General features: G+C 30.5%; 1 protein-coding gene across 2 annotated transcripts in view; it reads left to right on the forward strand.

The window, feature by feature from the left end:
- Window positions 1-23321, forward strand: part of LOC143909925 (3',5'-cyclic-AMP phosphodiesterase-like) — a 218150-nt gene that overhangs the window by 122527 nt on the left and 72302 nt on the right. For both annotated transcript variants that reach the window (XM_077428206.1, XM_077428215.1), the window contains exons 6-8: window positions 21736-21837; window positions 22000-22064; window positions 23080-23192. In XM_077428206.1, the coding sequence (XP_077284332.1) occupies window positions 21736-21837; window positions 22000-22064; window positions 23080-23192 (280 nt within the window). The remainder of the gene's footprint in view (window positions 1-21735; window positions 21838-21999; window positions 22065-23079; window positions 23193-23321) is intronic.

A 23321-nucleotide genomic window follows, 5' to 3' on the forward strand; every position in this document is an offset into this window, starting at 1 on the left:
ATTCAAAATTAAAAAAAAAATGAAAGGACTTAAAAAAATACTAAAAATTTTCTTGCAACCCAATTTATTGAATTATTGGTAATTAAATAGGTATAATAATACCCATAATACAATACTTGATTATGGGAACAATCGATTTTGGCCACAAAAACACATACGTGAAATTTAATGATTTATTTAAATTCATCGATTTTTATAATCAAGAAATTATTGCATTTCATTTTTTTGAGTATTTACCTCACTAAAATTGGAGACACATACCGTAATGAAGAAAATAATAAAAATGAGTCGGAGTCGGTTGATTTTTTACGACTCCGACTACAAGTCTGCTTGAAATACTCCGGTTCCACGACTCCAACTCCACAGCCCTGGTTTTAAGTATTAGCCATTATATTACATTTGATTAAATTACATAATAATGCATTTTATTAAATTACATAATAATGCATTTGATTAAATAATAATAATATATTGGATTAACTAATGTTATAAAATTATTAAAATAATCAGATTATAAAATCATATATACAGGTACATTGTACATACACACATGAATATTTAATGAAAATATTCGTAAATTTCCTCGAAACCTAAATTTGTAGCTGCCAAATAAAATACGTTTATATATATATACATATGTATGTATATTTTGATTGCTATCATACATATTGTCATCATAATATATATTTTATTTTCATTGTATGTTTTACCGATATATCCCAATGGGATATATGTGTAATATATTTTTGTATGTACATATATATTTCTAGGTACAAATGTCTCATATTAAGACCGATGAAAGCACTTTGTTATAATAAAAGACGACGGTTCACCATTAAAGCATATATGTACATGTATGTATATAAAGTAAATTTTCGTCGGAGAAATGTTTTATTACGTCAAGCTTCCATAATTTTGTTCTGTGCAAAAACACATTGAAAGTAAGTCGTAGATATTGATATTACGTGGGACGTACGAATCGCAAATAACATACATCTAAAAACGACGGTAATTTTTCAGTGTGATGCCATTGAAAATATTTTTATATATCATATACATTTATGTATTTTTAGGCAAATTTATTAAATTTTGAATTCTCATTTCATTTTAAATTTAATCGCCGAAATTAATCTGTCGCTAAGTAATAAATTGAAACTTAAGCTTACGATTGCCCTCTCTGCCCGTCGTTTTCGAGGTTTTAATCAAATTAAATATCATTTTATTTAAGACATTTGAACTATACTTCGATATGTTCAAACTGGGAAAAGCGTGAAAAACGATTTCCTTCAATAAATAACACCTACATACATATATGTAATAAGAGTCTGCAATATAAATACCTGGTATCGGTTTACGAACCCGTTTCGTGTTTGTATCTAGTTTTTTTTCCTCTTTTCTTTATCCTTATTTGTACGCATTTCCACACTATGTTCACACGTGAAATGTTTACAAATTTTCCGCTCAAGTATCTATTTTTTATCAGGCGTTCCTATTTGAACCTCCCGTGAATTGAATTCGTACAACGAATATTTGTATTGTATTATGGGTATTATTATACATATTGCATTATATTATATGTACGAACATAATATTATAGACGTATGTATGTACATACATAGGTTACGTACGCATGATGAAATGTGAATGATTTATTATGCACGTTATTTTTTCATACTTACTTTAAATGTTTGTATTTCATATTAAAATACATTTTGAAACGTATAATATTTATATGACTTTCGCCTTAGCTACAAAACATTTCAGGAACGATGAATTTAAGCTTTGTCAAACGAATACATTTGTCAAATTCATACACCCGTAGAACTAAAGTTCTATACAAAAATTCAATTAATATTTCACTTCGCCTATCCATTGATATTTCTTTGAATATTATTTTATGTAAATGTGTATGTGTAATCAAATATTAAAAATATGTATGAAACGAATACATCCACTTTTTTATCATAGTTTTATGTAGTATACTCGGATAAAAGCTTATCGTAATGAGAGCCTGAAAGCACTATCGTTCTTATCTTGTGAAAATTGACTGCCGTTTCCCCCTCGCAATTGTTATCATATTAAATTCCTTGCATTTCTCACTAAATATAACAATATACATTTACATCTGGGTTTATCTTTATTTTCCAGAGTAAACGACGCCATTCAGATTGATATGCATATTTTTATTTTCTCATTTTCCTCTTCGTCTGCCTTGCATAATATTTGGGTCAGCGGTTTTTTCTCGAATGCACAACTGAGACGAGACAAATACACGGAAGTTTCAGCGTCCGCATTGTTTTAACTTTTCAATTTTTTCCCACTTTAATGTTTGATATAAAACATTTTCAATCTGCTTGAAGAAAAGCTTACATTTTCCGGTATTGCAATAAGCGGCGGATTGAAAATGAGACGATATCATTACTTGCTTAAATGTACAAAGATGTCGTACGAAAGTGAGGAAAAGAAAGAATGAAAAATTAATGCACGTAATATTAAAGATGAAACCGTTCGAACGTATCGTATTTATTTCACTTGTGTGATGTGAAAAGACAAACATGGTACATCTCGTGTTTTTATGATCAAAATATTAATCCTGGTGTATCGTATTTCAATTGCAAAGAAAACAAATGCATAATTCAAAAAATTAAATAGCAGTCTATAATCTGTTGTCCTTACATTTTTATTTTGTCTATATGAACCGTTATATTTGAAAATCCACTTTTTTTTTTCATTTCGAGAAATATTTCGCAAAAAAATTAAATATAATGTTACGTTTAACAATATTTAAAAATACTGGTGGCCTCTAATACATTTATACTGCTTTTCCAAAATTTTGGACATATGGAATTAAAAGAAGCGATAACAATTTGTAAATTAAGTCAAAGGGAAATATTGTTTTTGGAACTGAAAATTAGACTTCCGCCACTTTCAAATATAATGGCTCATATATGTACATTGTATCAATAGATTAAGCATCGAGATTTTGACTGATTTGTAGTCAGTATCAATTATTAGTATAGATAAAGTAGGTTTTATTATGGTTTTTTTTTAATGTGTGTGTTTGTATTTTGGAGATAATTCGTACACTGTCAATCTTATAATTCTGAAATTTAACAAAAGTGAAATAATTTTTAGTCGACAAGAAGTTATATACCTATTGATTTAGGTTACCTCTTTTGTTTATTTCTTTGAATTTGTTATCTCCTAAACTGCCCAATTATACTCTTGAGCTTCTAGGTTCTTCATGTGTGATTCAGAAACCGCTAAAACCGTTAAATCAAACTACAATTTCATATCTCTATAGCGGAAAAAACCAGCAAACATTCTATTTATAAAATTACAGCCATTATTGTTTTTTACTTGGATATATATGTATACAAGAAAGGCCTAACAGGTAAACCCCAATGCGCCTTCCTAGACAATTAATTACATACAAACATTGCAATATTTTTTTATTACATAAATAGCTGTAGAGGCTGAAGAACACGAATTTAACAATTAATTAATTACTGCATTAATCCATAGAGACATCTATGGATCTAGACTTTTACATATTTTTTTACACATTGTTCATGGATCAAATTCAGATATTTGAGACATATTATATGTACATATGTTATCCTGGAGCGACACCTTAGTATTAAATTTGTACATATTTATATATAAATTTAAATTCATATTCAAATAATGGTGACAAATAGTAGGTAGGGTGGTGTTGCCAATTTGATGAGGAACCAACAATGTAATCAGATAAATTGGAAACGATCGACTTAAAGTCACACTTATCTTCTAGTATACGTACAGTACAGTATAAGTCCACAAGTATAATTCTGCCTAGTAGCACTGCAAAAATACTCTGAATAAAGTATTGTCAACCCAGGGCTTGAACCCGGGAACCTCTCGGCGGTTAGCATTAACGCAACCACCGAGCTATACTGCTGACTATTTTTACGTAATAGATAATTGTCCAGAAAAATAATAATAAATTGTTTATTTCTCATGCGAAAATATATTTTATATTTAATATATAAACTTTGATTAAAATACGAGTTTAATTTTTAAAAGTTTACATTTCAAAGTGTTCACTTAATTTTTTTTTTAATTAATTTTTTTATTTAAATTTTGGATCATTGTGGCATTAAAGGAATTCCTAGTGCGTCACAATGGTTGAAAATATAACAGAGAGAAACAAAAAAATAAATAATTGTTGAAAAACAAAATACTATACACATTTATGCATATAATACATAAAAAAAAACATTTGCAGGAAAATTTCAAACAACATTGGAAGTCACAAAACATGTAATATGTACATATGTTTTGTGTCTTACGCCTCTTGTTTTGAAGCAAATTGCATTTCTAAAATGGGTATTGTTTTACTATTTAAATTGATTGCATTGTTGCGGTTCTCAAACTGTAGTATATGTATATGAAATGTGGGTTACGTGACCGACGTCACATTTGTTTTGAAAAGACGTCACCAGACGCCTCGGCGCCGCGTGAACCCCATATAAACTGGGCCACTGGAACAGTATCGATATGCGCGAAAACGACACACAAACATGCCAAAATCCGCAAAATACAATCGAAACTAATTTAAATTACGATCGTAAGAAATATTTTGGATAATTGCATTATTTTATAATTTTTCAAACAGTTGCCGGCGTGAAAGCTTTGTCACGAATACGAAGATTCATTCCTCTCGCGAGAATCATTTGAAAGTGATTTTGTATTAGATCTGTTACACAATAGCACTGTTTATGATAGATGTGTGCATGTGACAGTTTGACAGTGTTCCGGGAATTGGTGATATAATAATGAATTTTCGGATCGGTGCCGTTATCTTGTCATCGTTGTTTTGGCGGGAGTTTGGGTTCGTCGACCTATTTTTTATCGACCGATTTCATCCCCTCGCCCTTCTCGTTATACCCCTCTAATTTTCCCATCTCTGCGTCAGACCATTTCCGTTTCCCGTATTGAAGTATCTCGCTTAGTTTGAGATGAAATTCTCAATACATTTTAGAAAATGCACGCTAAATTGCAACTGAAAATATCATCATCTTAAATATTTATCTAATACAAAATGTACCTTTCGTAATATTCATTTTATAAAGTCCGTTTTTATATTAAATAATAAATTCTATTAAATTTGGATTCAAATTAATTACCACTAGAGTGACATTGATTGTAACCAAATAACTAATTTATTCCAATGAATATTTGTACATATAAATTGGTAATTTAATATTCAATATTATTCAAATTGATGATCACTTCCATTTATGGTTAAAATAAACAGATTATAATGTTATAAAACATAAATGTAACATTTAACCATAGTGACGACTTGGAGTTGATCTGTAAAGTCACTATGGCAAATTTGTGAATAAATAAATAAATAAGGCTTACGTTAGATTTAATTTTTTTTACGCCAAACTCACCCGTGAGTCGAACATTGACACCTTGTACGCCAGCATCTCACGTCGATTTCTCATCAAAAACGTACATTTAAATGGTTTTACAGGCGCTATCTATGGACGAACTTTGTAACAAAAGTAAAAGAAACGATAGTTTCAGTTTTTCGAGATTCTTTTAAAAAAAAATGCAAGAAATGTCACCAGGGTTGCCACTTTTTCAATTATATCAAGAAATCTGAAACGTTTATAAGCTCTTGCGCATCATGAGTCGCATGTGCATGCAGGATCACATCAAACTTCTAAGAGCTTCGATTTATGCGAGTCAAATATTTTTACTTACAAATATCTAATGATCGTAGTAAAAAGGGTTCGGTGATTATTCCGCAAAAAGCGATCTCACGCACGTCACTAAAATCTCGAAAATCAAAAACATCTGGCACCCAAAAACTCCATCAATCGAAATCACGCTAAATATTGTTCTGACGAGATCTCGAGTTCCAGATCTTCCGTGATCGAGATTTAAGTTTACCAGTAACAATAGATGGAGTTTTGTAATCATGCGAAAATTCGATCACTGATCACGTTTTCATGGTTTGGAAAAATGTGTATGCGTGTTAGTCCTATCAAACTGAAACTTAGTATCGATACAACGTAATTTTTTTCAGTTGACTGAAAGTTGTACCTACCTCCCTTTATACGTGTCCACTTTTTTTAAATTTTTGGATTAAATTATCTCCTAAGCTGGACAACGCATCAGACTGAAGTGAATTTTATAAATTTTATACATTAATATTTTTTAAATATTTTTACCTCGATCGGAAGTAGTACTTCTACTAATCACGAGAGTCGCGGGGTTTTAGGTTATTTTCCGAAACCTTTCAGTGTATTTAACTGAAATTTCATATCTAGGAGTGTTAGTTTAATACCAAGTAATATATAAAATTTAGGGAAGTTGCTGTTTACTTTTGTTTGATTTTTCTTCCACTGTTTTTTTTTGACACCTTAAATGTGTGTGCTCTTCACTGAAAATTTCCAGTATAACCCTTGTATCAATATCATATAAATAAAAATAATTATATTTTTTCCATGTTCAACTAATTGGCGTGCAGGAAAAATAAAATATTTCGCTAATGGCACTGGTTAAAGGATTTTATTGAAATACGGATATTGAAATAATGATAACATGCTCAATCTTTGATCAAGATACGTTTTCTTAAGATCGACGACTACGCAATATGGAAAATATAAATTATTAGTATTTCTTTATTATAATAACGCGTTCAGTCATTCGTAAGCAAAGGTCGTAAGGGTTTTCTTTCTTTTTGCGTCGTTCGTAGCTCAGACGCAATTTTCCTACATTTCAATTTCAATTTTCTCAATTTCCAGACTCATTCACCCTCCCACTCAAATTATACTTTACATATACATATATTTATTATATATATATATAAATAACCATCAAATCTGAAATAATGAGCGGTTTACCGTACACGCAAACAAATACACTAGGCGTTTCGACATCTCCAACGACCCAGAGATGAAAAGGAGTGTGAGAGTAGGGGAAAAAATCACTCGGATTCGGGCAGATTTAATGAAAATGATATTGAATTTTCTTTTTTCCGTGAAGATGGAAAATTCGATTGCTTATTGAATTTTCGCCGATATTTTGAGTCGGAAATAAAGATTTCGTTTTTTATCTCCCACAAAATTGTGAACATGTGTATGTATGTATATTTTAAGCAAAAAAAATTAATTCAATATCAAAATTTTATATTTTTTTAGTTTTCATTTTATTTATCCCGTGGCATTTTTATGACCTAAAAACAACCTTAAATTTGAAAGTTGCTTTTTTAAAGTAAAAAGTTTCACAACTAACACACTCAATCTTCTTAACGAACAACCGAACTAAATCATTCTACACCTGATTTGGCACTTTAAATTAAATTGGATCATAAACTTGTGGTTTTATTCACAACATTCAAATCAGATTTGAACTAAGCTACATATGTACATTCATAGTTTTCATTTTATACATACATATATAGTAATTTTTTTAGTGAAAATATGGGTTACAGAGGATTGTTTCATAACTTAGAAAAGCTAGTTGCGCTTGTTTGTTGCATTACAACTAAAAAGTTTCAGTAAACTTTTATTATATAATATTATCAAACTGGATTTATACTTTTCAATACTCATATATACATTACACATTTTGAAATTGAAAAACACATTGATTTTGATATTTTTTCCAAGAATATACTATTGTGGTTTTTCTAAAATTTTATAAAATTGTATACAGTTCATTTCAAACTTGCATTTGGTATAAATGAATGCTTCTTAAGTGTCTTTTTTTATTGGTTTTTTCACTTGTCCACATATTTATCTCTAATGAAAAGGTTCGTTCAATGAGCCATTCGATCAAAGGAGACACGAAAAATTCAATGATTTTTTAAACATGAAATATTTAAAATTTTCAACCCATATATGTATCTATATGTATATATGTTAGCAGGGCTTGTCATTTTATATGACGACGATAACCAACTTCATATTATAAAATATAAAAGGGAAATTTTAGAAAATAAAAAACATACATAGTGGTCAAATAAAAGATTGTCCTCTTTAATAAAAGACTGTCCTCTTTAATAAAGGACGAATATGTTTTATTATATCATCGTTATTATAACACACATTCAAGCTATGGGAACTATGTTGAACATATAATTTTGTTTTAATTTATATTTTACCATGATTCCATTACAGGTTTTACACATGAGCGACACTTATGGCATTAAACATAAATAAATTCATACATTATAAATTTGAAATCATATTCAAATAGTGGTGACAAATATAAAGTAGGATGGTTTTGCCAATTTGATGAGGAACCGTTTCAACAATTAAATCAGATAAATTTGCAAACTCTGATAGGAAACGATCGACTTGAGGTCACAAATATTCAAATCTGACCTGCATAAATACTCAGAATAAATCCTTTTCAATTGAGGTTAACCCAGGGCTTGAACTCGGAACCTCTCGGTGGTTAACATTAACGCAACCACTAAGCCATATTCGAATACGAATACAATTTTCAAATATAATTTATGTAAATTCGCTCACAATGTTAAACACAGAACTATGTATGTAAGTACGTCCTAGCTTAGGATTTCTTTGCTATTTTAAAAAGTTTATTCATCGTTATCACTGTTGTGTCGTACACATGTTTAGTGAAATTAAAAAAAAACTATGTATTTACATTTATCACTTTAATAGAAAATTAACCTATTCGTCATATTGGTGCCTTTTAATTACAAATAGAAACGAAATACTATGTATGTATGTACATAGTTGTAGTATGTCAAAATCAATCTTTACATCCGTCAATATAATGAACGATTCTCGATGCGAGAAAATTTTACTATTTCCACTGGTAATTATGCAACAAAACCCAAAGGTTGTCGACCTCTGCGAGAAGCGTGCGTGTGCTTGCTTAAATGTGGTGTAACAATGCGTATCGATCGATGCACTTCCTTCGCGTCATCGCGGCTGACTTGTATGTACAGTGCGTCTCGAAACTAGCGCACACCTACATATATTTTTAAACTGAGGTGATCGAACTCGGTAGCCTCGCACAAGTGGGCCATACAGAAACGTTGTTGTCGCGACCTACGACAACGAGAGGTACGCGACAATTCAATGCAATCTTCTCAATTACTATTGTATGCATAGATACATACATGTGTAGATACGTTTATGTATTATGGCTCGGATTAGATATTAGACCGGAGCAAAAACGCAAATTTTGGTTTCACTCTCCAATATGACAAAATACGACATTTGGACCTGCTTATATTTCGTAATATTCGTATGTTTTTTCGGCATTTTTTGCGCTTAAAATAATGAAAGACATCTGAGAAGTTCTCAACAACTTTTATATTTAAAAAAATAACGGGATGATGTAAAAAGAAATACGCTTTAAAAAAAAAACAACTTCTGCTGTACAAAATGGCCGTTTCGAGCATAGCGCTCTTTGTATGGGAGTTTTTGGCAATGGTGACTTTTAATTTTCATCAATCATTCAAAACTAATCATATATGTAATATTAACCTAATTCAACTGCAATAGAGAAATACTGAGTGTTTATTTTTTTTTAAATATTTAAAAAAAATCAAAACTTTTATTAAAATAAAATATGTGCCTAGTACTAGTACTTTTCTAGTATTTTCTAGTACCTACCTAGTACTTTTCAAGTATTTATTTTTACAATAATAATTTTAATACTTCTTCTTCTTGTTAATGCCTTGTCCGCATCCGGACGTTGGCGACCACCTCGTCGATTATTTGAATATATCCGCATCGGTCTTCAGCGGCTCGGAACAGCTCTTCGGCGCTCATATCGGTCCACATGCGCATGTTTCGAAGCCAATACACAAATACATAAATTTTAATACACAAATACATAAATTGATAAAAAAATGCGAGTATCTAAATATATGTATATATATATATAAAAAAACGTTTTTTAAAAACTAACCTCTTCTATATTTTGTTTGTAAAATTAAGACAATATGTATATAAAAAACCTAATTAAGAAATCACCAATTCCCTCCGTAAACTTTGATTATGAGTATGGCAAAGTGCTTAATCTTCCATAGCGAGAGGGGGGCGAAAAGAGAAAAAACGATCAGAACAGTGTGGACGATAGACGTCACCTTGAAGGAAGATGCAGTATTTTCAAACGTGTCTATTACGATTATTTTTCACCATGATAATGGCGGACGTCAATTCCACTTATGTATATTGATGACCAAACCGAGCAAAATGGCAAAGTTTGAAAACGATCGGATAAGAAACCAAACTCCTTCACACGACCAAATCGTTTGCAAGCTAAGAAGAGGTAAGTAATAAGTAACAAAAAGATAAAATCAACTATTTCGTGATTTTTGACGAGATTAATAGATTGGTCGGAGCACAATACATTCTTTAAAATTGACGATTTTTTTTATTTACCATCCCTTTGATATGATGCAAGTTTTCTATCAATTCCAAGTTCTTAATTTGCATTTTTCAATCCGACCTAACGTAACGAAGCGAATTGCATATACATATGTATGTACTCTTTATGCACTCGCTCGCCGAGTACCATAAATCGTCAAGTCGGCAATAACTTAAATCCAATCTTTTATTCGTTGACATTTTAACTGTTTTTTTTCTAACTGATTAATATTATATTATTAATATTATTAATATTATATTATTAATCAAATTAGAGAGGGGATGATTAAAGTTGATAGGTCTGCTCTAGAATATAGCAGATCATTTGCTAGCGGCTTAAAAGATGAGATCGATTGCTAGCAAGTAATTATTTATGTAGTTATTGATTACACAATGCGATAGTTATGCCTAACTAGTACCACATAAATAATAACTTGTAATTGAACTGCTTAGCTTGTAACTAAATAAGGTTTAAAAAGGCCTAACAGATAAATACCAATGCGCTTTCCTGGCCAATTACCAACATTGATATACAGTTTTTAAAATAATTTTAACAAAGCATCATAGAGACATGTATTGATAAATTTTTGATAAACTTACATTTTCGGAACATTTTTGTATATAAATCGTCAAATTTTGAGATGCTGACAACTAGAAAATTGCGAGAAATATTATATAAGACAAATCCTTTGGGTCTATCGGCTGTATGTACAGCCTTCCCGAGTATTTGAAATAAAATAGATAGATTGAAATTTAGTGGACGAATCAAATATTAGATCTATTTTATACAGGCAATAGTTGAATTTCAACATTTGTTATTAGTTTCTGTAAAATTTCAATGAAGTAGATACGTATTCGAAATGGTCAAATATTAAGCTGATCAATAAGGGACGAGTGTTTGATTATCCTTTTAGAATTAATATTATATTATATTATACATAAAGCGTAGCAATTTCGTCTAAAATTTAATTCGACAGTCAAATTTTATAGTAGAAGCTTAAATTAAACAGTAAAAGTGTATTATTATACTATTCAAATATCCGATGTTACCCACATTCAGAAACGGAAATTTAAGCATGTTCAAGTTTATTTTACTCCCTGAATGCAAATCAAGAGGAAACTATTAGACCAATAACAATATTGCGTTTATGTTTATTTTATTATACGATAAGGGGATTAAATGCTTATTTTATGAAACGTGTTTCTCGTTGTTTGAAAAGCACGCACTGGGCGTTAGACAACACGCCGGCAATAAATAAATGATGAATAATTGAGCTTTTAAGCTATCTTTCAAATATTTTTTCAACGCGAAAACAGGGATGGGAGTATTTGAATCTTTTCCGATTGTTTTTCAATTTAGTTCGCTCTATTTTAGGTCACGTTTTAGAGCCTTTTATCCGCGCAATTGGAGCGGCGACGCTTGCTTGGCGCACTTTATTCAATAAGCAACAAACACGCTCTTATTATTAGCACACCAGCACTCCGACGGAAGTTTCATTTAGGCCGATGAATAGTGCGGTCACTACTAAATTTTATAGCAAAAATACACAGACATACGTGTGGACACGTCGGGCGAGAGAGTGAACAGTTAAAATTCTATTTGCAGAAGTACACTACCACTGGCCAAGTCAAACAGAACCCATCTCCGGCAAATTGCGAATGTCTTTAGCGAAATCAATACCCGCTTTTGATATCGCAGTAGGTAATTCCAATTTTACGCAAAACTTCACATCGGAAAATAGCACCGTCTCGGTCGCAGCTTCCGATCGGGTTGGAAACTGTGTCAGTCAGTGTGTGCTAGTTATTCTGTCCGGTTGACTTTGGGATCGCCTATGATGATAATAATTATAAGTGAATTAACACGTATGTATGTATATACATGAAGGTATATACATACATGTATATGCCAGTGAGGCTATATTTATAAATAGTCAGCCTAGTAAACCGTGTGGGGTGAAACTTTGGCCTATTCATAAATGTTGTGCCATCCATATGTAAATGAACTTGGTTTCAGTTTGGGCTGCTATTCAGAATTTGAATAAAGTTTATATATAATTAATTTATTGTATGACGCTTTAATGCTAGAAATTGCACGAAACTTGTTAGTAAATAAATATTCTAATATGTCAAATTAAATGGAACAAATAAGTAATCAAAGGTTTTTAATTTCAATTTTTTATACATATGTATATAACGTTTATGGACGTAAAACTTGAATATTGTACGCCAATATTCTACACAAAGTCCAATGAACTCAAATAAATATGAAACGCTGCATGCTTGGCATAACGGAGAGAGATAAAAAACAGAATTCGGGTAGTGAGTTTTATGAAAAGGGTAGTAGATATAGTGGATAGAGTGAAGAGACTGAAATAGCAATGGGCTGATTACGTAGGTAGAATGATGGACAAAAGAAGTGCTAGAATGGTACCCGAGAGAATTTATAAATGGAAATTGAATGGAATTGTGTTGGAAGGCCTTCATAATTATATAGCTGTAGATAATGATATAGCTTTTGAGTGCTCCGTGTGTTATCTATGAATAATGATATTTAGTACATTTATAAAAATCTACAGTATCAATTTGAATCGATTTTGATATGATACAATCATGACATTATCTTTCAATGCAATCGAAGCGAAAACAAATATATGCGGGCGTATCGTAACTTATGTACTACAATTGTATTTACTTTTAAGTACACGTGTTCAGATACGACCAATCAAATTAGATTGAATCTCATGAATTTTACTTTTTTTTCATATGAGTTAATTGCAATAAGAATAGATATTTTTTCGTATAAAAATTATGAAAAATGTTGACTGTAGCGTGGACGTGTAGAAGGGTTTCCCAGGTCGGAGTTAAAGACTCAGATAGTACATACATAATTGTAAAAATAGTCCAGCTCCGAATGAATCGTGGAACAAATCCGCCATATATCTATACAAACCTTTTACTCTCTGCATAGAGAGGTCACTGGTCGATGGGTCGCGAGACCCTATTGGTTGCTGTATACAGTTTAAGGTCTATTCATACCTGATCAGTATTCTTTACTACATTCTATATGGACACATTCGTACTCCATTCGCGAATGCCCATTCAAGCATTCGTATGTGTCCATATATCTAAATAAATTTTATACCTAAATAAATAAATAAATGTTTCATTATTGATGCAAATTAAGTTTTACTGTCTATTCTAAGTTTAAGGTCTATAAGGTCCTTATAAAAGTACCAAAGAATACTGTCCGTACTTGCAGATATTGTGCAGTTACCGGTTTGTGCCGACCAGATATGAATAGACCTTTCATTCATATAATAAGGCCTTTTTGGCGAAATAATCAGTGCTAGTAAACCGGTGGTCTACGAGCACCTAATCTCTAGTACTAGTATATTTCTTGTGGAATATTTGCAGTATGTATATTTGAATTAAATACATTGGAATATGAAAATGAGAGATACCAGAGTTGTAAATTAATTCATGACTAGTGAGCATTAGACTGAAATACAAATTATTGATTAGCTAAAATTTAAGAGCGTTGTGGTTCGCGTATGTTATATAAAGCTTTGCAGCCAGTATAAATCAAGAGTTATCTACTGTAAATGCTGAAATAAAATGTTGATAATGATTATAAACACTTTATAATGTACATATGTATATTAACGTATTTAAAATCGTTTTATTATTTATTTCACATCCGGAAACAAGCATTTGACTTGATGTCATAAACGCGAGTTAAATAGGGTAAAATCGACACGCACATCATTGTTAAATTCGTATTTATCATGTCAATGTCGAAGTAAATAATAAACGTCACATTTTTCAAATCTACGTGGAGATACGAAGAAAAAATCAGCTCCAAAAAAAAGGATGTGCATTTGAGCACGTCTATGTGACACTTGACACGCGTCACGCGTCGAGCTTTAAGCTCTTGTCGCGATTTTCTTTTATTTTTCCCGAGAAAAAACGTTACATTTTGACTTCTTGGAAATTAATTTGACTGAAAGTAAGATTCGTTTATTTATACTATGATGATAAGTGCGTACATATTCAAAATATAAATATAATATAATTTCGACAAATTGGCTTTTCATTCACAGGTCGGTCGACGGTAAGATTCGCTCGAAACCATTTCTCTTCCTATCATTATTTATTTATTGCGATGGGGAAAAGCCTCAAAGCTGTGTGAAAAGGATGAAGGAAATGATGGAAAGTGATGGGGAGAGGTTTTTAAATACCTTTCCTTTCGGATTTTTGGCCTCGGTTGGTTATTCGAAGTTTTCAAATAAATAAATTCGCTAACGAGCTTTCCGTCCCTTCTGTGAAAGAGGAGCTTTTTCGTACTTGAACCTTATAACACCGACCCAATTTTCGCGTTGAAAATTAAATGAAATAAACGCATTACGTAGAATTAACAACGAAAATACACATAAAAATACAAATAAAAATATCAGTATCAAATTTCGCGTAAATTGTGCCATATTATTCGTATAAACATGTATGTATGTATGTACATTCTTGTATTTGAAATAGACGCTTAAAAGCTTTTCTTAATGATATGACCGGAAAATCATTAAAAGGAAAACCTGGATTTTTTTCCAAATTTTCTTCTCCTCCAGGCATTTTCGAACATTGAAAGAGGATCAAACGTATTTCCATTCTATTTCGTGGATAAAAAAACCTTTTTTATTTAAAACGTATCTGTTCGTACATATATACATATGTACATATAACATTCAACTTAACTTTCTACATGGCTTTGGGCGATACTCTCATTCTCTGTCTCTCTCTCTCTCTCTCTCTATTATTTTCTCTTAACGTTAATATGAAAAATCAGCTTTTCACGTCAGAAAATGCCAAAGGAAGTCTTTTTCCTGGTTTTTACAAATCTATCAAACGTATGCTGTTTCAAAACGTATTTTGGCGTCTTCAATAAATATCTTGATTTTTACTTTATGTACATATGTATACGTAGTAACAATAGATTAAGTTTTGTGATTATGCGAAAATTTGAACTCCAGATTTTTTTCAATGACTATCAAAAAAAAATGAATTTGATTTAAACTTGAAAATTCAGTACAAAATATAATCAATAATATGTTTAAACGCGTTGTGATGGTTCTTCTGTACGTTTGATCAAAATTTTAATTAAATAATAAATTTAAATACTCCTATTACTGTAATGGAATCCTTTTCGAATTTTGTTATTATTAATGAATCCGTAAAAATTGTTTGATTAACATAAGTAATATTTCAATGAAAAGCCAATATTATTACAATGAAATTATTAATTTAAATTTTAGAAATACTTAAAAACACGTTCTAAGTATGTATTGCGAATTATAAAATAAACTCCAAATCATGCTGCTATGATTTTTATGACTTTTCATATTAATTATAGTACCAAAAGTATTGAATATATAGGTAGTAAAGTTTTATATATACATATGTATGTTTTTAGAGCATAAATTTAATTTCAACTTCTTTACAATGTAATTTACAATGTAATTCAACTATTTTACAATGTAATTAAAACATATGTAGATAAAGTAATAAGGGATTCAAATATCTTTGTCAGCGCGGCATGAGTTAATCTTGTCGTTGGTTTTTTTTAATTTCAAAAACAACTTAATTATTCAAATACCACTGTTATAAATGGAACTTTCTCTCTCGTAATGTAACAGTTTCGTATACATTAATTGAAAGCGTAAAAGTTTGCTTTAATGTCGACTTTCAATTTAAAACATATCACTCACATTTTCATATGTCAATACACTTAGTCAACGTGTGCGAGTTTTTTTTGTTGTTGTTCATATTATATAATGGTATATGTATATATGTATGTACATATATAGAATATATTTATATGTAGAATTCGTTGGCAAAAATATAAAACGAATAAGAGGTTCTCTTCGTCTTCACTTCGCGTCCCCTTGAAACGTGACGTGGCTCTTCTAAATTAATAAAAAAAAAAAACGAGTAAAACTGCACGTCATTGCTCCTATACACTTATGTACATATATATTTTTCATTTTGTTATAAATAGTTTTCCCATTTTGAGTATGTTATACATATTTACAGGAAAACCTTGCATATTTATATGTCACAGTGAAATTGTATTTCAAGTGAAAATATATTATCACTGACGTTTCAGTGAAATCATAATCAGTTACATTTTCAGGGTCAGTTTTATTCATTTAAGATTAGATTGTTAGGGTTGGTATTATTTAAGGGTTAGGATAGATAGGCACTTTCAATGCTGAGCTAGAATCCATGCTATGCTGATATTTCATAAAATAGCTCTGTCTCACAAATGTTTTGACAGTGTGGAGGTCTAGACAGTTCTTGGAAGGCGCGTCTACCTGCATCTTGCATAAAGCACGCTATACAGTACCTATATTTATTCATTATTTTCGTAAAAAAAAAAACTTCTGGAAATTTTTTGTTCGTAGAAATAGCAAATAATATAACGATATTTAAAAATAATAACGTTGTCTGAAATAGATGTATGCCCAATTTTTTGTACCATCTTAAAGTTTTTCTCCTACATGGGTAGTAGTAGGCTAACATCTGATCGTGGTAATCTACTCCCCCCCTTAAATTTGTTATATTGAATTATCATATTGGGTTTTTCTACAACATTGCCTCGGCGATTGGTTATCTCTGTAGATACCCCATTAAATTCCGAGGACATCGTCAAAATCGACGATCTTTTCATTTGGTAATGCATATTTCTTCTGGAGTATATTGCATCACGGATTCATTTTTTTTTAATTTTTTATTTACAACCGCTATCGGATTATATTTCCGATTCGCCCTCAGTGTTCCAGTAGCATAGGTTTTTTGTTTTAACAATGATTCCGTCAATGGAATACTGTTGTAATAGTTGTCCATAAACAGTGAATGGCCTTGTCCAGCTTTTTCCTCCATCAGTTTATGAACGACTTTATTGATGTGGTCTTTGCCACCCAATACCCAAGTATCAGTAGAACCACCATATACAATAATGTTTAATGCTAGACCATTAGATTGTCCCAACATGATGTTTTCCAGGAATCGACTCACCATTATCGTGTAAGCAGGTAAATCGAAAAAAAATTGGCATTTTTACATATGTATAAAGTGATAGCATCATATTTGGATCACCCATTAGACATTTTAGTATATTCACTTACATTTACTAAGAGTAATATTTACTAAGCTTTTTGTATAAAAATATAATCACCAAAACATCTTTATTTTTTGAATAAGTTAAAAAATAAACAGTAAATAACATTATATAAAATTTAAAATAGAGAGTGTATAGAGATCTTTAGGCGAAAAAATTGAATGCTTCTCGCGTTACTACAGCAAGTGCGTATTTTTTTTTTTCAACCTTTCTGTTGGAAAGGGACAAAGCGCACGGCGATGAAGTGGTTAATTGAAATCAGTTGTCTCAAAAGCAATTGTATATATTTTAACCATGTTTCATCTAATTTAACTGTAGCTGCAACTCTACTTTTAATTATTGACGTCTTACTTACATATTATGCAAGACACATCATTATAAGTACACGGTAATACATATGAACATTCAAATCTTACAACCGCATCATATATATGTATAAAGACGGTAATCTGTGTTTGTGTGTGTGTGTGTCCTATCGCTCGCCGAACATAATGAATGAATCGATAAAAAGTCTAAACTTTGTATAAATTCATCGGCGTCTCGAACCGGTCACCCGTCACTCAAATACCCTCATATATGTAGGTGTATTCAAGTTGGGAGTTAACCGATTACGTTACGGTCTGTTATGAAATTCTCTCGTTATCGCCATATAAAAATACGTAATTAAAATAATGTTATTTAGTGAGGCTTTCAACCATTTTTTTTTGGTTTTCATTTTAAACAATTAAATATAAATTTTTAATTGAAATTATTGAAATTTGAAATTAATTTATATTTTAGCGTTATTTGAAAAATAAAATTAATTCCAAATCACGAAGTCGAACCTAGGTCCTCGCGCTCAGAACAGGCACGCTAGCCATTAGACAACGGTCTCGATAGAAAAAAACGCTCTAAATTACTTAATATTCGATTATCCCTTAGAAGTATGGGAAACCAATCACTTCCGAGTATTTGGTACGTATTCGCGTATCTTCGGAACTCATCGGGTTTCGTCGGCAACCGGCTTTCGTTCCAATTGATTCCCGATTTCTGTTTTAGTTCCGCTTCCGATTAAATATTACTATACGTATTGTAAAATTATTTTTAATCATGTATCAATAGGCAGTTTTTTCATACTAAACAATCAAATATAAATATTAAATTAAATATATTTAAAAGATATTTGAAAAAAATTTGACAGCGTGTTAATTTGAATACAGGACTGCGACATTTCTTTTAATTTTGTTTTATTTAATAACTTAATATGTACCAATATTAATATTATTATTTACCCATACGATGATATTTCATCGGGTACAACCCTAGTATAAAATAATTGCCTTCAGTATAATATACATATGTACATGTATAATATACATACATGTATAATAGCATATAATGCTTTGAACAAAGTGGTTACGGGTTCAAATACCACTGGTTTCTGCTGGCCAGACCAGGGATTTGTGACTACAGATCGATCGTTTCCTATCACAGTTTGCCAATTTATCTGAATGTCATTGAATATTTCATTGAGTTTTCAGCAATCTCAAAGTTCGCTGAATTATACATATTAAATGCTGCTAATTTACAAATTTGACGATAAATGTCTCTGTGGATTTTAATTGATATGTATAATATTTACTGAATTTGTACAAAGTTTCTGGCTTACCTGGGGTTACCTGTTAGGCCTTCCTGGTATAAATTAAAAATAATAATAATAGGCACAATCTTTTATCAGTCCCTTAGTTACTTTTCAAAACTGATCTATACAAACACAACGGTTGTCAGTTGCTAGTAACCTTTTTCTTGTGCGACGGACAAATTGGGGTTGTTTACACGCAAATTGTATCACATGCGTGACAGACATTCACTTTACATATGTACATGTATTTTCGTATATTCTACATTTAATACATACAAACATTTATATAGGTAAGTCGTGTGATTACCTATCCGTCGAAAACGTGGCAATTCTACCGGAATAATCTAATGAGCGAGCAAACTCGGAATTATCCAGCGATCCGATGCTGTCCCCTAAGATATGATGTGTGTATATGTACATGTATGTATGCATATTTATAAATTGAATCACTCTCAGGCTTTGACGAAAAGTCAAAATTCCAATCGAAATCGTAACTTACGCCGCAAATACGACACTTCAGTGACGCAATTCGCGTCAAGGTCTCGTGCATTACAATCAAACTTTGGTGTACAATTGATTTACGAGTTTGTTTATTCGAAGACTTGCCAACTTGTTCAGAAATTGATCGAATGCAAATTTTATTAAGTGAGTTATAAATTTCTCGCTTTTAAAAAAACAGCCGAATTCGAGGTCAATTTACGACAGTTTTTCACCATAATAGCGACATTTATTGATTCCAAATTTTCAGAATTTAAAATATGCGCAATAAAAAAGCGCAGTAATAATTTTTCGAGTTTACGTGATTTTTTTTCGTGTTTCTTTGGGTTTAAATATGGAAATAATGGTGAGTAATCTGTATTGAATTTTGCGTGCCTATCTTACAACGAAGGCAATATTCTGATAGAACATCCTGTATTTTAATCTCATGATCGCTTTGGTCCTTCATCAAATCAATTATGTGCCCAAGGATCGGAATAATTTCAATCGTACATATATATTCGTCGTATCTGCATGCAAAATCAAATTTAAGTCCTTAAATAATGATCCAATTTTAATTGCTTACAAATTAATATGAATGTATGTATTATATTATACTAGTTGAAGAACAGTTCATAAATTAGAGAAGAAAGTTTAAATTTCCGTGATATTTTAATTTCGACACTTTTATACAGTTAAATGTTGAATTTGACGTTATTGCCGTTATTTATTTTAAATTTGGAAATAAAATCTTTGAATGGCAAATGTAAAAAATAACGTTTTTTTCATAAGAAATAAATTAAATTGATGATATTTGAAATAATTTGTTTTCCATATTTTTAGTCAGCTCGTAGGTGTTGTTTGCGTGTTTTCGAATCATGAATCAAATAATAATTTTCATTCAGAATACTGAAATATTAGATGTTTATCAGTAAACAAATTAAATGGAAAATTTTTCTCGTCATAAAACGTTCTCATCTGTGATTTGTAAGGAAAATAATTCCATCCAAATATCGCTTTTTGTTACCTACGAAAGTTATTCGTATAAATAGGTACCCGAAGGGTCGCCATGGTGATCATCCAGTCAGCCCGGGCTTTATAAACCACGATTCCTTAAACCGTTGCCATATTAATGAATATTTAATGAACTTTTTTTTCACGAAATCATTTGCATATAAGCGCTGAGGATATATTCAATACGATGTTGACTTACATAATGTCAGTTGTATATTCAATAATAAGTAAAAATTACTTAAGTATTTATAATTGTATGTTGTAAAATTAATGTGGAGTGATTGTAACAATTAAATCGTTTTAAACAAAATAATATCTAATTTCAACGAGTCTTGTGCTATGTGTTATATGAAAATAAATACATGCATTTTTAAATTTGATTATTAAATTATATGAATTAAGAGCCAAAATTTTAAATTGTTAATCATAAAAATGCAAACGATTTTGAGTATAAAAATAATAATAAAATTCTCTTGTAAATTTCTGTCGAGAAAATTTTAATAGTTTATAATCTTATTATGTTTTATTATGTAGTATAAAAATACAAAATATGCGAATGTACGATTTTCAAAATTTAAAGCATTATATAAATTCTTGTCAATATTTTAAATTGCTGGTAAAAAAATACAGATTTGAGTATAAAAAAGTAAAAAAACCATTGAAAAAATTGATGTGTAAAATTTAAGAATTCTACAATGATATATTTTGAATATGTAACTCAAATACATAATTTAAAAACCGCTGTTATTATCAAAATATTTCAAGATTTGCCAAGTACATACACTTTAATATTCGTTAAGATTTCATTTCATTAAAAATTGAGGGAGTAAAAGTTTATGAAAGGCTTGTATTAAATTCTTTTGAAATTTTGTGAATACAAAAATTCTTAATGCATATTATTATTATTTAAATTTCTGTTTTTTCATTCCTTCGTAATAAATTTTATTTCAATTATTTTAACTATTCATCTGTTTTTTTTTTCGTATATAATATAAAGAAAATAATTCATATATAATAATATATATAATGTTTATTAATTTCAGCCATGGTGAGGATCTCATCGTCACACCTTTCGCTCAGGTGCTGGCCAGCTTGCGAAGTGTACGGAACAACTTCCTCAACCTCACCAATGTGCCCACGGGCAAGTAAGTAGCATCTAAATAAATATATATATATATATATATGTAAATAATACAAATTACAAATAATTCACACTGATTCAGAACCACAGTGAAAATGACTACAATTTGCGCCTGACAAAATGGATTGTATGCAATTTATATAACATATGGCTTTATAATTTTCAGATCGCGGCGTTCATCAGGCGCAGCAGCGTCAGCTACAGCACAACCGAAGAATTTGGCACCCGGAGGTAAATTCACGTGTTGATTATCTAATTACCTTATAGTATACATTAACAGTGATGACAGCCATAACAGAAAAGCTTATATTGAAAGTTATAAATAGTTCAAATATATATTTTACTCAAAGTCGGCTTATAACTTAGAATATTAACTTTCATTAACTTCACCAATTATTATTGCATTTACAATATAATTTTTATTTGAATGATTTATTTTTATAATATTGCAACGTTTTTGTGATAACATCGACTTAAAATTTTTAAACGTATATTTCGTTCGATGCGCCGGGCCTGGTTTCATCAATCAATTAAGTTAAGTGAACTCTTCGTTTCTATACTTGAATAAAAATTGTCATGAATTTTAAATGAGATTAATAATTTTATGTTTATTACAGCTACATGCTACATATTTATGTAATCAAACCAAAACCTTTTAAATTTTATTTAAAATAAATGAATATTGAAATAAAAGTTGAGATACGTCGTAATATAGAGTTATTGCAAAAATTTTTCTGAAATGATTACTACGATGATCTTAGTACCAAGCCGACGAGATAAGTATAGAAACGGAGAGCTCATTAAACGAGAATTGATGTTTTGCAGGAGACCTCTTTTGATAATAATTTCATAAAGTGTTATAAACTGATTTTATATTCCGTACACATGATATCATTGCTATTTTCAATACAACTATTATTACAAATCATATTATTTGTTGATTCAACCCAACCTTTCATAAAAAGTTCCAGGAACTTGTAATGCGAGCTTTACGATAAAATTAATCGAGCAAACTGATGTCATTCATCACTGGAAATTTTATCATTATATTATTTTTATAAAGCTAATGTGAAACGGTTGTATTTCATCACACATTGCATGGTAAATTGTATCATTTTTATTGCAACGATGAAAATGTTTATTTCACAAACTCTTCGTGAGCTTCGAGCGAAACAAACGTACGATTTAAATTAAGTTTAAAATATTTCAACAAAATTGATAGTAAAATTGTGTGTATTTTCCTCAGATGATTCTTACATGAAGTTGGCTCTAGAAACAATGGAGGAATTAGACTGGTGCTTGGACCAATTGGAGACGATTCAGACTCACAGATCTGTCTCTGACATGGCATCACTCAAGGTTAGTGCTGCAAAATATATGTGTTTTTAAAGACTATTGAAAATTTGGCAGTCTTCTATCATACACACCATACAATTCAAATGTGAAAAAACTCGTAGTATAATCCAATAATAAACAATTGCGTATTGT

The sequence above is a fragment of the Arctopsyche grandis genome, chromosome 1, assembly GCF_051622035.1.
Source record: "Arctopsyche grandis isolate Sample6627 chromosome 1, ASM5162203v2, whole genome shotgun sequence".
Taxonomy (NCBI): domain Eukaryota; kingdom Metazoa; phylum Arthropoda; class Insecta; order Trichoptera; family Hydropsychidae; genus Arctopsyche; species Arctopsyche grandis.